The following is a 14,710-nucleotide window of genomic DNA, read 5'->3' as shown; positions in this document are numbered from 1 at the left end:
TTCCTGCAGTTCTTTAGATCTGCTTATTTTTCAGTGCTGGTGCTGGACGAACTGGTTGTTACATTGTGATTGACATCATGCTGGACATGGCTGAAAGAGAGGGTGTTGTTGACATCTACAATTGTGTCAAAGCCTTAAGATCTCGTCGTATCAATATGGTCCAGACAGAGGTGTGTTGATTGTTGATTAACCTCAGGTGGTCTTTCTTGGTTTGCTTTCCAACATTTATCAAACTAAATAGTAGGTATTTGTCCCATAGAATCAATAGTAGCTCATCAAGTCATAGAAAAAATACTGGTATTTTTATTAATATTTTTATATAAAGAAAATTCTTTGATGACAGAAAACTTGTATTAAAACATGAAAATTTTCTTTCTTTTGATAGGAACAGTACATTTTTATTCATGATGCCATTTTAGAGGCCTGCTTATGTGGAGAAACTGCCATACCTGTCTGTGAATTTAAAGCTGCATATTTTGATATGATTAGAATAGACTCCCAGACAAACTCTTCACATCTCAAAGATGAATTCCAGGTATTTGTTATTTCTAGAGCCTTTTTATGAGTAACTTATTACAATTGTCCTGGACATTCCTAATTCTTCCAAGGAAGGTCTTTCAAGTCAAATTTATAACCTTTGACCCTATTTTAAGTATAATATAATACATGTCTCTTTCATTATATAGTTATACAAAGTTATTGAGTCAACTTTTGTATTAATGAGCTCATATCATATCTGCTGTATTTTGAGGGACGAATGAATTCAGGCTCAGGGAAAAGTATGGGGAAAAGGTAGCATAAAAGTCAAATTTAGTGATAATTTGTGTATCTTTACAATCTTTTTTAAAATGCAGTCTTATGGATTTTGACCTTCTATGTCACTCAAGCACGTTAATAATAATAGCTGGAGTTTGTGTGAAACATCATCTCTAAATAATCCCAAATGTTTTCACTGCCCTTAAAACATCCCCAAAACTGTTGACTATAAAATCAAGAATAACTCTAAAAACCTAACACTTTGATTCTTTGCCCAGTGCTCTTGGCCATAGCATGTCCTCAAATCTGGAACATTAAAATGTTATTACAAATTAAAAGTTTGATGATGGGGCATCATCATGGGCTGCTCTGACTGCATTCTCTTTGGTTAGACAGTACCTTTCGCAGGTTGCTGTGTTGTTTAGCATCCCTTTCCCTTTCAAAGAGAGGTACGTTGAACAATGTGTATATTGTTTCATTGTCACTTCTCAGGCTTTAGGAGCTTCATCTACGAAGTCTGTCAGCCTGTCATCATGGCAAATGTCATTGACTTGCACAAATCCTTTTCTTTCTACTTGGCCTCCTAAATGCCTGATAGATCTGTGTTATGCTATGAAATGGGTCACTTTCTTTTAACCTGGGTTCCCTTTTCTTTCCAGACCTTGAATTCAGTCACCCCTCGACTACAAGCTGAGGACTGCAGTATAGCATGCCTGCCAAGGAACCATGACAAGAACCGTTTTATGGACATGCTGCCACCTGACAGATGTCTGCCTTTTTTAATTACAATTGATGGGGAGAGTAGTAACTACATCAATGCTGCTCTTATGGATGTAAGAGACTGCTCTCTTTGTTAGTGTAAAATGTAATGAAAAGCTGCAAAATTGATGAACACTGGCTAGGTTCTCTTTTCAAGAAAATTTAAATGGCCTAAAAAGGAAAAGTAGAAACATTCATTGTAATACAAAATTTTTTGGACAATGATTTTGAATTTCCCTTACAGTGGTTCTTAGGCACTATAAATTTTAGGCTTGACTCTAAGTTTGACAGTTGATTTTCAATTGTTATAAAATTTTTGTACAAGAAATATCTGCAGGTGATAGTTTTCATCCTGGTTATTTTCAGGAAAGAGAGTCATGCTTATCTAGTTTGAATATAGTTAGGAATGAATTTTTTAAATCACAGAATGTCATATTCTATTGAAATTGTGTTAATTTGGAAACTTTCATCTCTGACACCAATAATTTATAGCTAACTAATAATTATTCCAATAATTTATAGCTAACTTGTTTCATTTATTATTAAGTAATAAGATATAAGCAAAGGCATGGAAGATACCATGTTAACACATCAATCATCATGAAAAGAACTCTCTTGCCCTACTCCAGTCTTTGTATTGTAGATGGTACAGCATGTACTCACTTGTCAGCATCCCAAAGACACACCAATATGGAAATGGAATTTTAAAGTAGTCTTTTTCCATCTTGTTTTGCTTACCTTGGGAAGAAGCAAGAAGGGTTTTAAGTTCAGCATCCTTTTGGTTTATCACCTTCCTTCAAAGGCATCTCTAGTTTTTGCCCTTTAGACTACGGAGCCGTAATAAGGAGAAACCAGAGTCAGGGTTCATTCTTGGGTGATGAATAATGAAGCTTTCTAAGTTATTGCTCCTACTGAGTTCTGCAAAATTAGTTTCTGGTAGTAGAGGCTTGTCAAAGCCTATGTGCCACTTCTAATTTTCACCCAGTTACTTTGCTCTTCTTTATTCTACAGAACAGAATAGTTTAAAGGTAAGCTCAAGTGGAAAGCTACTACTCTTGCTGTGACCAGAGTCTTGCCTAGTTATTACTCTTGTCCCCTGAAGTCACACTAGATCCTCATTATACTTTTTCTTGCCATTTTAATCATCTGCAAAGTCAAACATACTAAATATAGAGAAAACACACAGACCTTTTTTTTTTGAGTCAGTCTATGTTTAGAATGAAAAAGGGTGAGAAAAAGAAAATAACATTAAGAAAGATATTGAGGTGTTTTTTTGTCTTTGACATCTCTTTCAAATTTTTTAATTTCCAGGTGGTTTTCTGGTCAGTATGAAAACAGAACCTTGTATTCTATGTGTTCCTATCTTCTGTTTAACTCACTGTGATTCAACACATATATTTTATAGTCGAAACTGCCCTGTGGATTTGGTAGTGTGGTTGGGACTACAGAAAAGTTAGGTTTGGTTTGGCTTATAAGAACGGGGCTCATTGTTCAACACTCCCACCTTCCCTTCCTCTCTACCCCATTGTAAATGTCATACACCCTTCATCATGCCTGTGAAGATTATGAGGTATGGCCAAGAATCATGTAATATCAAAGCCTTAGATGTACTCTTGCACTTAGAGAGGAAAGAAATAGGAAATCTTCAGTCTTCTCTCATATCGTCTTCTCTTCTTCTGTCTCCCCACCCCTATGACTCAAAAAAGGAATAAAAGGCTTTTCATCTCCCTTGACTTACTTTCCTATGGAGCAGACATTTAATTGGAAGGAAAGTTTATTTCTTTCTTCTGATCCTTTCTCATAAGCCTTCATATCTTCCTTAGGAGGGCACTCACCCCAGCTACAGGTGTGACTTTTTGAGGTCTTAAGGTCAAGTAGAAGCTGTTGGTGAATTACTGTCTCCCCAGATTTATCCTGCAGTCATCCATGGAGTGAAATGCTATGGTTAGCAGCATTTCCCAAATGGTGATAGGATCTATGAAGCTCAAAGGTCAGTTTCTACACTAGTGTTGAGACACCTGAAGGACTTAAAGAGTAATATGATACAACTGAGTTAGCAGATCACTGACAATTTTTATCAGCATTAAAGACATCTATCTCAGGCAGCTGTCTAGTTATATTTTTACAAATCCTTAGTTTATTACATAGAAATATATATTTCTGTTTCAGTGTAGATCATTAGTCTGTAGAATGACAGATTATCTGGCCAGATCAATCTATCCTCTTTCTGGGAAGAGAGAATGCATTGTGTCCCAATCAGGGGGCCTTGGGTCAATAAGGAGTCATTCCCTCTTACCTGGGGCCAGGGAATGCATTAGTTTTACTCTGTGGCACTTGAAAAATCTTTTTTTTTTTTAATTTATTTATTTTAATTGGAGACTAATTACTTTACATTATTGTAGTGGTTTTGCCATACATTGACAAAAATCAGCCATGGGTGTACATGTGTTCCCCATCCTCAACCCGCCTCCCACCTCCCTCCCCATCCCATCCTTTAGGGTCATCCCAGTGCACCAGCTCTGAGCACCCAGTCTCATGCATCGAACCTGGACTGGCAATCTGTTTTACATATGATAATATACATGTCTCAATGCTATTCTCTCAAATCATCCCACCCTCACTTAAATGATTGAAACTATCATTCTGATCATTGATATACATTCGAAATTCCCAGAAAACTATGGGATGTGGATTGCCTACAAGATGTGTTGATAATATCAATATAAAAGCACATGAGTTTGAAGCACATGTGGTTTTTCTTATTTGGAGTGGAGAAGAGCCAGACAGTTCTATAATAGTTGATAGCTGATAGACATATGTTCGTAGACAGACACACACACAGAAATTTTATGTCTTTAGCCTCTTAGACTTTGGAAGACTGAAACAGCCCAACAGGTACCTCACAAAGGATCTTAGCCTCAAGAAGTTTTTGGTTGTTTTTTTTCTTTTTTTGGTATTTGTCATATATTTACTTTTGTCAACAAAATTAATTCTTGGCTTGAATTGCTGCTGAAGCATCAAAGGCATACTATCAGACTGACTACTTACTAGTTGCAGTATGTTGCAATGGTTCAAATCTATTATTCCAGGGCTGGAGCAGCAAGCTGACTTCATCTCCATACGAAGATGTTGAGTCTTCCCAGCCCTACCTTGAAGTGTATTGAATCTGCTTGTACAACTGATTATTCATTCTAAGTTATTCTTTTTCCCTATCTACCTTGTTTTTTTCACAGAGCTACAGGCAACCAGCTGCTTTCATCGTCACACAATACCCTCTGCCAAACACTGTGAAAGATTTCTGGAGATTAGTGTATGATTATGGCTGTACCTCCATTGTGATGTTAAATGAAGTCGACTTGTCCCAGGTTAGTGGTTATGGGTTTCTTTTGTATACTTACACACGACTTAATAAAGTAGTAATAAAATGCTAACATCTGCTTTATGCTATCCTAATTAGAAAAAAAATAGGCTCATTTTCTTTTTCTTTCAAAAATATTCACATCTAGGGCTGCCCTCAGTACTGGCCAGAAGAAGGGACGCTACGATATGGTCCTATCCAAGTGGAATGTATGTCTTGTTCAATGGATTGTGATGTAATAAACCGGATTTTTAGGATATGCAATCTAACAAGAGTAAGTCATTAATGCTTTTAACTGAATTGATCGAGAACAAGTGATTACAAACATAATGTGGTACGTTTCCATTCAGACAAAAGAGAGAGTAAAATTAATAGAATTATATAATCAATCCCAAAGCTACTAATCATCTTATGATTTAGAATGGCAATAAAAATGCATTCTAAAGACAGGAAATCAGAAATGCTGGAAGCTAGGTTTCTGGGTCAGTTACTAGTCTATTGTATTCTATGTGGAAATCAAAATGCAGATTCCCTGCTTCAGTTGAGTTTGATTGTCTGGGCCTGGCCTCTGAGTATATGTAGATTTATCTCAACGTTAACTTCAAGTCTTATTAGCATTGATATCCAGCCCAGAAGAGGTATGCAATTGAAAAACAGGAATATAATATTGATGACAGGAGCAGGTGACATGTTGGATCAGCCATTATAGAAGGGGTCTGTGTCACTATTCCAGTTCTGCTTAAATCACATATGTCCCTGACTCTCCTCCTACAACTCATCTACGGTTTCATCGCTCTGAATGGCTCAGCCTCTGGCTCTGCCCAGATATGTAGCTCGATGCAGTGCTGCTAGCCCTTGCCTTTTCCCAGCAGCAAAGTAGTAACTGTCCTTCGGGAACCTTTCTTTCCTTGACATTTCCTGTGTTTTGCCATCAGTGACAAACTGCCTGGGGTCTCTCCTTCAAAAAACCAAAAAGTACTAATAAAATCTGTCTAGATTATGTAACCACATAGCAAGGAGAATTTGAAAAGAAATCAGTAGTACCTCCCATGGAATTATGGAATTATCTCTCTTTTTAAAGACCAAGATTACTCTTTTCTAGAGCAGCAGTTCTATGTACGTGTATTATTTTAAGTGTGTAATTAAAATTGTCACGTAACAGTGTTCCTCACATCAAAATGACTATATGTGCTTCTGATTAATGTCTATATGTGTATAAGTAGAGAATAAAATCATATCCAGTTCTATTGTTCATTTCAGTGGGGGAAGAAAAGGATAACTTCAATCATGTCATAATACTCATGCATATCTTAGATGTTAATTTAAAGAATCTCATTATGTCTGCACATCTGTTACATTATGGTTCTATTTATATTTTAGCTGAGAAACTGTAGCTACTAAACTAAGAAAGTAGAACCTATCTGTTAATTGAACTGTTTATATGAAAAATACTCTAGGAACAGGAACTGAAATTTGTTTTACTTTTTTTGGGGGGGTCAGCATATTTATTTTAATCTATATTTGGCATTCAAGTACTTATTAGTGTGTGATTTTTCTTTCTTTTCCTATTATCATTATTTAATATCATTCACCTCAGCATATATTTAGTATACCCCAACTAGAGGTTGGGTGCTAAACTCAGTAGTTCCTTATCCCACCAAAGGATGTATGAACCTTGCCATGTGGAGTTTCAGGTCTGATGCCTGATGATATGGCTCACTTGTACATACAAATTCTTCCTTGTATTTTCACTTGAGGGTTTAATGTCTTGATTCATTTATTCAACAATACTATTACTTGGAAAGTATTCTTGCTAGGTTCTAGTGATAAGAGATTTTAAGGGAAAAAGAGATTTTCTTGTCCTTAAAGAATTTAAATTTTATCAGGGAAGATAAACGTTAAACAACTTGTACAATCATTTATCTACAAATAAATGAAATTTTTATAGAGAAAAAGTACAAAAAACAGAGGCTTTGGGTGATCTAACAAAGCTGGATGATCAGAGAAGACTTCTTTGAGGCCATGATATTTAAGACAAAATTTGAAAAATTAGTAGGAGCTATTTGGGCATGGGATAACCAGCTACCTTGGTTTACACAGGACAGAAAGGTTTCCTAGAATACATGAATTTAAGCACAAAGACCAGAAAAGTCCAAGGCAAACCTAAAGCAAGTTGATCACTCTGTTTGGGACTGAGAAAGGCAAAGGGTTCCGTATATGCAAAGTTCCCAAGATAAGAAATGACTTGGTAAATAGATTAAGAGAAGGCAAATGTGTCTCGACCTTGACTAGGTTATTAGAATAAAGGGAAATTGAAGGAAGAAGTGGAGCCTTATCATATAGGTATTTTTAAATGATGGCAGCAGTTTGGGTTTTATGCTAAGATCATTTGGAAGATATTAAATCAAGAAGTGACATGATCATATTTGCGTTTAAATCATGATGTCTACAATAAGAATGGTTTGAAAGGATATCAAAGTTTGTTCAAGGAGATCAACTAGGAAGTAATTATTATGATTTGTGATTTGAGAATACAATGATATCAGTGACAATAAAAAAAAGATGAATTTGAAAGTTATTTAAGTATAATCATAGTAATTGATTATTGATATGGAGTGTCAGGGAGAATCTTATATGAAGATAATTCTCATGTAATTTAGAATCTTCCTGCCCTGGCATATACATATTTTGGACTTGCATTAACTAGATTCAGTCTAATGTGTCATTTATGTCATAGTGTAAATTGGTATGAAACTTGTTTGCACTCTCAGTCTCTAAGTCGTGTCTGACTCTGTGTCTGCCAGACTGGAGTGAATTGCCATTTCCTCCTCCAGGGATCTTCCTGACCCAGGGATCAAACTAGCATCTTCTGCATTGGAAGGTGGATTCTTTATGACTGACCCACCTGGGAAGTCATGAACCTTTTACTTTCTAGTAAAAATTCTAGCCCTAACTTATTTACATAGAAATATTTTTTCCCTCAACAGCCACAAGAAGGTTATCTGATGGTGCAGCAGTTTCAATATCTAGGCTGGGCTTCTCATCGAGAAGTGCCTGGTTCCAAACGGTCATTTTTGAAGCTGATACTGCAGGTGGAAAAATGGCAGGAGGAATGTGAGGAAGGGGAGGGCCGGACGATCATCCACTGCCTGTGAGTATGGGGTCTTGGCTGGGCCATTCAGGGGGCCTTGGTGCTTGTTCCGTCATTAGCCTTCTTTTTTTTCTCTGCTAAAGAGTAACTCCCGTCTTACAGACCTCAACTAGATATTCTTCTAAAACAATCTTCCTGTTTCACAATTCTATAATTCACTACTACAACTTCTGTATTTTTCAAACTGATTTTATATAGTTATCATATAAACTCTTGAACACTACTCTGAGTAACTTATCTGATTTACACTATGTACAAATATATAAAAATCTCAAAGTATCTAGCTTGCAGCAATCTATGCCTATAGCGTGTCCCTGCCCTAAGCATAAGCTGTTAATACCATCCTCAAGTATCTTCCTCTCTGCCCTCCACACAAACACGTACACAGGTGGAGCAAAATTAAAACACAAGGGGGAAAATTAAAATCATAATATTTTCTTTTCCAAAACATGTATGATTGTGTGACCTATGGTCACCAAAAACGTCCATCTAGAACACACCTTTGTTGTCTTTGTTTACAGAAATGGTGGCGGGCGAAGCGGCATGTTCTGTGCTATAGGCATTGTTGTTGAAATGGTGAAACGCCAAAATGTTGTTGACGTGTTCCATGCAGTCAAGACACTAAGGAACAGCAAGCCAAACATGGTGGAAGCCCCGGTGAGTCACAGTCTTGGATGCTGAAGTGGGGGGTAGAGGTTAATCAGTCATATACCTACTTGTCAATTGATATGACTTCATTCACAGGGAATGAAATGTGTAAATGAGTCTTTGTGGGGACCTTCCTGCTCTAACTGATGAATTGCCAAGTAACTCCTACACCCATAAGCTTAGTCACATATTGTATAAACTGCTAATGATGAAAACTAATTTCATTTAATTTGGAAAATGTATAGGTTTTTTTTTATTTTGAGCAATAAATATTTGTTACAGTAAACTTTGATAAATGGTTCTATAATAAGAGAAATCCTCTTATCTCGGTTTTATTCTTGGTATTTCTTAAAGCATATTGAGTTAACTGGTAAAACATTTTGAGGGATATACTTCTAGATTGTATCTAGCGCTTTAGACACCCAGTGTTTTTAAAGGGCAAATGCAATTTATTTTAGTCATTATCTATAATTCCTCCTTTCTGGTCAAATTATATTTTTTTAAACTATTGCCATTGATAGTTTTCACCTTTTACCAATTTTAGATTGTAGTCATGTGATATTACTTGAATTAGCCATGGCTCATAAAATCAGAATTCAGATTACAAAATAAGAGCAGGGAGGTGTTAATATGTGTATGTAGGAACTCATCTGTTTGAAGCTATGTGCAGAGGAAGAAAGCAAGTTAAACTTTTAGCACGTTCAACGTCTAAAGCGATGTCTGTGGGTTATACATATGTGAATGGTGGGAATAGGTCAGGAGCAGCTGTGTAGTTAATGCTCACAGAGAAGTAAACCAGAAAAACCAAGACATCATTGTTTCTTGCCCTACATTTATCAAGATGATCAGATAACTAAAATGAGAAATTCAATAAACCTTTAAAGTATTTTCACCACTTCCTGCTCATGGATTGTTCACACAAGAGGTGCGTTGCTTCCTGAGACAAAATCTGAAGAGTTACATTTATACGGTTTCATTTTTAAGAGCAGTCACAGACTACTTCCCCTTCGACAAGTCTTCAAAGCCCCTCTCTTCCAGCTCATACCTTAGGTATTGCTGGTGTCCCAATAAGATGGTATTGGCTTTGACCGGGGTGTTGGCAATGGAGATGGAGGAAGGCGGATAGATTTGAGGGATTTTTAGGTAAAACTCTGAGGTCTGTTTACAAAATGGTTAGGTCTTTAAACTCTCTGCCATCTGAATATTTTTTCATATAAGTATGCCTCTGTCTCTCAGATCAAGTCTTCCTAAAATCATCAGAAAGATCACTTCTGGCCTCAGAATTCAAATTATACTTCCAAATTTAACTGATTTCTTACTGTTCCTTTAAAAAAAAAAAAAGCCTATGATTAAACTCTGCCATTCTAGAACCTTCTTGCTGCTAAGTCACTTCAGTCGTGTCCGCCTCTGTGTGACCCCATGGATGGCAGCCCACCAGGCTCCCCCGTCCCTGGGATTCTCCAGGCAAGAACACTGGAGTGGGTTGCCATTTCCTTCTCCAATGCATGAAAGTGAAAAGGGAAAGTGAAGTCGCTCAGTCATGTCTGACTCTTAGCGACCCCATGGACTGCAACCTACCAGGCTTCTCCATCCATGGGATTTTCCAGGCAAGAGTACTGGAGTGGGGTGCCATTTCCTTCTCCCAGAACCTTCTTTTTTTTTTTTCCCAGAACCTTCTTAAGAGTTACTATTTACCTTTACACTCGTGTCCCATGAATCTTGTCTAAACACCCAGTCCTTTGATTTGTTTTTAATCAAGGTTAATGATTAGTTCCTTGTGATGCTGAATTGAACTGACGAGTTTGCTAAGAAAATACAGAATGTAAACCAGTTTGCTAGAGACTGATTAAAGAGATGTAACTGTTCACAAGCACTTTTTGGTTCTTGAGGTGTACTTGCCACAGTGGTAGGCTAATTTAAATCACACCTACTTGATAATTAGGGTAGAATTGATAATTAGGGTAGGATTGCTTGGGGAAAATTTTTACTTCCCTCTTTTATTGCTCAAGATACCCGAAAGTTCTCTTTTGAAATAGCATAAGTTTTAGATTGTTTTCTAATTCAGTCTAAATTTTACCCACTTGGACTGAATTGAGAAGATTTTACTACATGTTACAAGTCATAATTTGTAATGCAGTCTCTGAATTTTTCTAAATTCGTCATAACAGAGCAGCATATAGATGGACTGAGAGGAAAAGCGGTTTTAACTCAAAAAAGTTTTATTGTCAGCCAAGTTATCTTAAATAAAGGCAGCAGAAACAATTTTTCTGATAAAAGTAGGCTCAGAAAAAGTTAGGAACCACTAACCATTTTTGAAACTTTTAATTAAATACTCTGATGGAACAAAAACTATGTCAAAAATTAAGAATTTAGATATTCACATATGTAAGTCAAATCATTATGCTGTACACCTTAAACATAAACAGTGCTGTATATCAATTACATCTCAATAAAACTGGAAGAAGAAATTAAGAATTTGGAATTGTGGAATGGCAGTTTGAAATAACTGGCTTATTTATACCACTAAGGAAACTACATAAAGTGTGGAGAAAAATTACTTGCATGTTCACTCTAGGATTATTTAAAATTAATAAAAAATAAATGTCATCTTATAGTCAATCCATATATTGGACTTTTATGTATATTAAAAGAGGTGTTAAATAACATGAGAAAAAATATATAACAATGCTAAACAACAGAAAATAAAATATAAAATCATATCCTCAAATATAGGTATGCAATTGTATTTATTCTAAAATACTATTTCAAGCATGCATAAAAATGGTCTAAAGCTAAGGTAGTATTTTAAAACAGTTATTTCTGATAACAGATTTATAGAAACTTTTTCTCATTCGTCATCTTTCTATCTTGGAAATTTTTCTGTACTGATCATGTATTACTGTTATAATCAAATAAGTAATACTGATTTTTTTTTAATTTGATACAGAATATGAGGCAAAGACAACATATATTTTTACATCAACTTCCTTTTTCTTAAACAGCAATCATTAGACTCAAATGTAAAATAGTATATGCCTTGATGTTAAACTTGTCTATGGAAAAAAAAGTTCGTCATTCTTGAATAATCTAAATTGAATGTGTTCTCCATTCTTTGCCTTTTTCTTGACTTCAGTCCACCTTTTTGTTTTAACATCTTTCAGGAGCAGTACCGTTTCTGCTACGACGTGGCTTTGGAGTACCTGGAGTCATCTTAGTTGGAGACTTCAGAGTGCATCCCAACAGAACCCATTCATCTGTTGAGCCAGCAGCTGTTGTTCCTGTCACACCTGTGCAGAAAGATTTTAATGTGGGGGGGTGGGGGCGGGAGACTTTTACATTTGAGAGGTAAAAGTATTTTTCTTATGAAGTTGTGTATCTTAATAAAAAGGACTCACTCAATTAGTTTCTATTACTGTATGAGAGCATCAACATTTCATGCCACATAAATTATATTTCACAAGCAGCAGATTCACATGAAAACTTATCAGTGTTTGTACAGTGAATAGGCAGCGTTTTCTCTCCTGGTTTTGGTACAGCAGCCACCACGTGTTGCATGAATTAATACTTTCTTTGTGGCATTTTTCTCCCTTTTTCAGATAAAAGATGTTAAAACTTTCAAGGAAGAAGAAAGAAAAGCTGTGCAAATTCATAGGAAAATTCATTTTTTATATGTTTCAAGTGTAGCAGATCTCTATATAAATATATATAACTGGCTTATTTTCTTTTCATGTGCAATGATGGATGGATCATTTAAAGTTCTTTCTTAAAAAAAAAAAAAAAACCATAAGCCAAAGACTCAAGTGTAAATATGTCTATATGGAGAAAGCACATTATATTTATTGGTTACTTACATTCCTTTTTTGATGGCTAAAATACTACCACCACACAATCTTTTTTTTTTTTTGAAGAAAGGTTTTTCTTTCACTAAAATCAATTGTAAACAATTTTTGTAGATTATTTTTTGTATGTTTAGTGTAAGTAGAGGATAAACTTTTTAATTCATAAATCAGGAAGCAATGTTCTTTAAAGTGATTCTCTTGTGTACATGCTTGTGAATTAAATTTATGTAAAACACCTTGGCATTTGGGTCTTTTAATGTAGGACCAAATTAAAACATTTTGCTGAAAATATATAATTTTTCATGATTTCCGTAGGTCAGTATGGTTTGGTAATCATTATGAGAACTGCACACATTCAAAGGCCTTGCTGATGACTTGTGTAATGTTGAACATCACCTTTAAGCATCATTTAAATTTTAAAGGGATTGGTCTTTTCAGCCTATGACCAGGCACTGGTCAAAAAATCAAAACTGCAACATTTATGCTTCTACAGTCAAGTGTTAGCAAACTGTAAACTGTCAAGGTGATCCAGTGTTTCTTTTGATGTTTACATGCACAAGCTTTGAGTTCTGAGCAAAGTGTGAACGAATCGATGCCAGATTCCTATTTTGTGCATCATCATGGGATTCTCAAGTGAACCTTTTTAAATGTGATCTTGTACACTTGCTCCGTGTAGCTGTAATTTCACATCATCAGCTTGCAGTTTGTTATTGACTAAAGCATTCTAGTATCCTCTTTTTAGATTGCCAGTTCATGACATGGTGCTTATGAAGATTTAATTAAAGTAAGAGTGAAATAAAACTTTTATAATTACAGCAGTTATTGTTTACACATCATTTTCTCCCCCTAATTTTCATGCCTTCACTCCCAAATAAATACCCTATTCTCAGTAACAGAAGTAGACAACATGAAATCTATTAAAAATAAAACTGATGTCCAGATACAAATTTCTTTCATTTTTACTCTTTAACTTGAATTTCCAAAATTCCAAATGAGTGGAGAGAAAAAAAGGCCAGGGAATTAATACCAATTTTTTTTAAGTTGCTATATTTATATGTCACTACCATTTTATGTAATGTAAATTCCCTTATTTCTCTATATAACACAAATAGTAATTGTCATCCCAATTTTACCAGTGATAAAATTGAAGCTGAGAGGGTAAATGTTTTGTCAACAGATGTAAATCTGAGTCTGAGGCTTCCCTAATGACTCAGTGGTAAGGAATCCACCTGCCAGTGCAGGAGACATGGGTTTGATCCCTGATCCAGTAAGATCCCACGTGTCACTTAGCAACTAAGCCTGTTGAGCCTGTACTCTAGAGCCTGGGAGCCACAACTACTGAGCCCATGCACCATAGAGCCCATGCTCCAAAACAAGAGAATCCACTGCAGTGAGAAGCCCACACATCGCAACTAGAGAATAGTCCCCACTCACCACAACCAGAGAAAAGCCCGTGCAGCAATGAAGACCCAGCACAGCCAAAGAAAAAAGAAAAAATCTGAGTCTGATAAATTACTCTCTTCCACTGAACACATTGCTTCCCCGATGGCATGGCAAGGAAAATTTGGCACTTCATTCTTACTGTTCCTCATTAATTGATTTTCTCATAAAGCATTATCATTATGGCCATCTTCCATTTGCTGTGTACATTATTAAAACATTTGTGACGTTCATTAGTAAGAATTTAGATAAGGGAACTCATCTTTTCCTAGGGAGACTAATTTTCATTTAAACACAGATGCATTTAACAAAAAAATTACAAACTCACCCAAGATTGGGTTTCCCAGTAACGTTCATGATGTTAATTGAAGGATTCTGCTTTGCTACATGACCCTGATTTCCTTTCTAGTCACAGGATTAAACTCACACCTAACCAAAGTCACCAAGAATACTACTGACCACAAAGCTCAGAGGTCTGTGTGGCCTCCAAAATTCAAGCAAAGAACAAAAGGAGTCCTTTTTGTCTCCAACAGGAAATAAAAATGTCATGCTTGCTCTGTACAGGCACCACCACAGAGGCCAGTTCATCCAGAGACACTTGGATTGGGGAGAAGGATGGGACATTAAATCGTTTTTTTTTTTTTTAATACTCGTATTCAAAAATTGATACTTTATACTATTGTGGAGTTCCCTGTGGAGTCCCATGCATGGCCATGTGCCACTCAGCTGTGTCCTTCTAAGCAGGAGATGTCTTGGTAG

At 36.0% G+C, this 14,710-nt stretch overlaps 1 protein-coding gene across 4 annotated transcripts in view; it reads left to right on the top strand.

The window, feature by feature from the left end:
• PTPRK (protein tyrosine phosphatase receptor type K) overlaps positions 1-13,318 on the top strand; it is a 635,100-nt gene extending 621,782 nt beyond the window's left edge. For all 4 annotated transcript variants that reach the window (XM_055535594.1, XM_055535592.1, XM_055535593.1 and 1 more), the window contains 8 exons: positions 35-170; positions 386-535; positions 1,416-1,589; positions 4,749-4,880; positions 5,022-5,147; positions 7,861-8,024; positions 8,546-8,681; positions 11,834-13,318. In XM_055535594.1, coding sequence (XP_055391569.1) covers positions 35-170; positions 386-535; positions 1,416-1,589; positions 4,749-4,880; positions 5,022-5,147; positions 7,861-8,024; positions 8,546-8,681; positions 11,834-11,887 — 1,072 coding nt within the window. In that variant the 3' untranslated portion in view covers positions 11,888-13,318. The remainder of the gene's footprint in view (positions 1-34; positions 171-385; positions 536-1,415; positions 1,590-4,748; positions 4,881-5,021; positions 5,148-7,860; positions 8,025-8,545; positions 8,682-11,833) is intronic.
• Positions 13,319-14,710: the final 1,392 nt, after the last annotated feature.

The sequence above is a fragment of the Bubalus kerabau genome, chromosome 9 (genome assembly GCF_029407905.1).
Source record: "Bubalus kerabau isolate K-KA32 ecotype Philippines breed swamp buffalo chromosome 9, PCC_UOA_SB_1v2, whole genome shotgun sequence".
Classification (NCBI taxonomy): Eukaryota; Metazoa; Chordata; class Mammalia; order Artiodactyla; family Bovidae; genus Bubalus; species Bubalus kerabau.
This window is presented reverse-complemented; position numbering and strand designations above follow the sequence as displayed.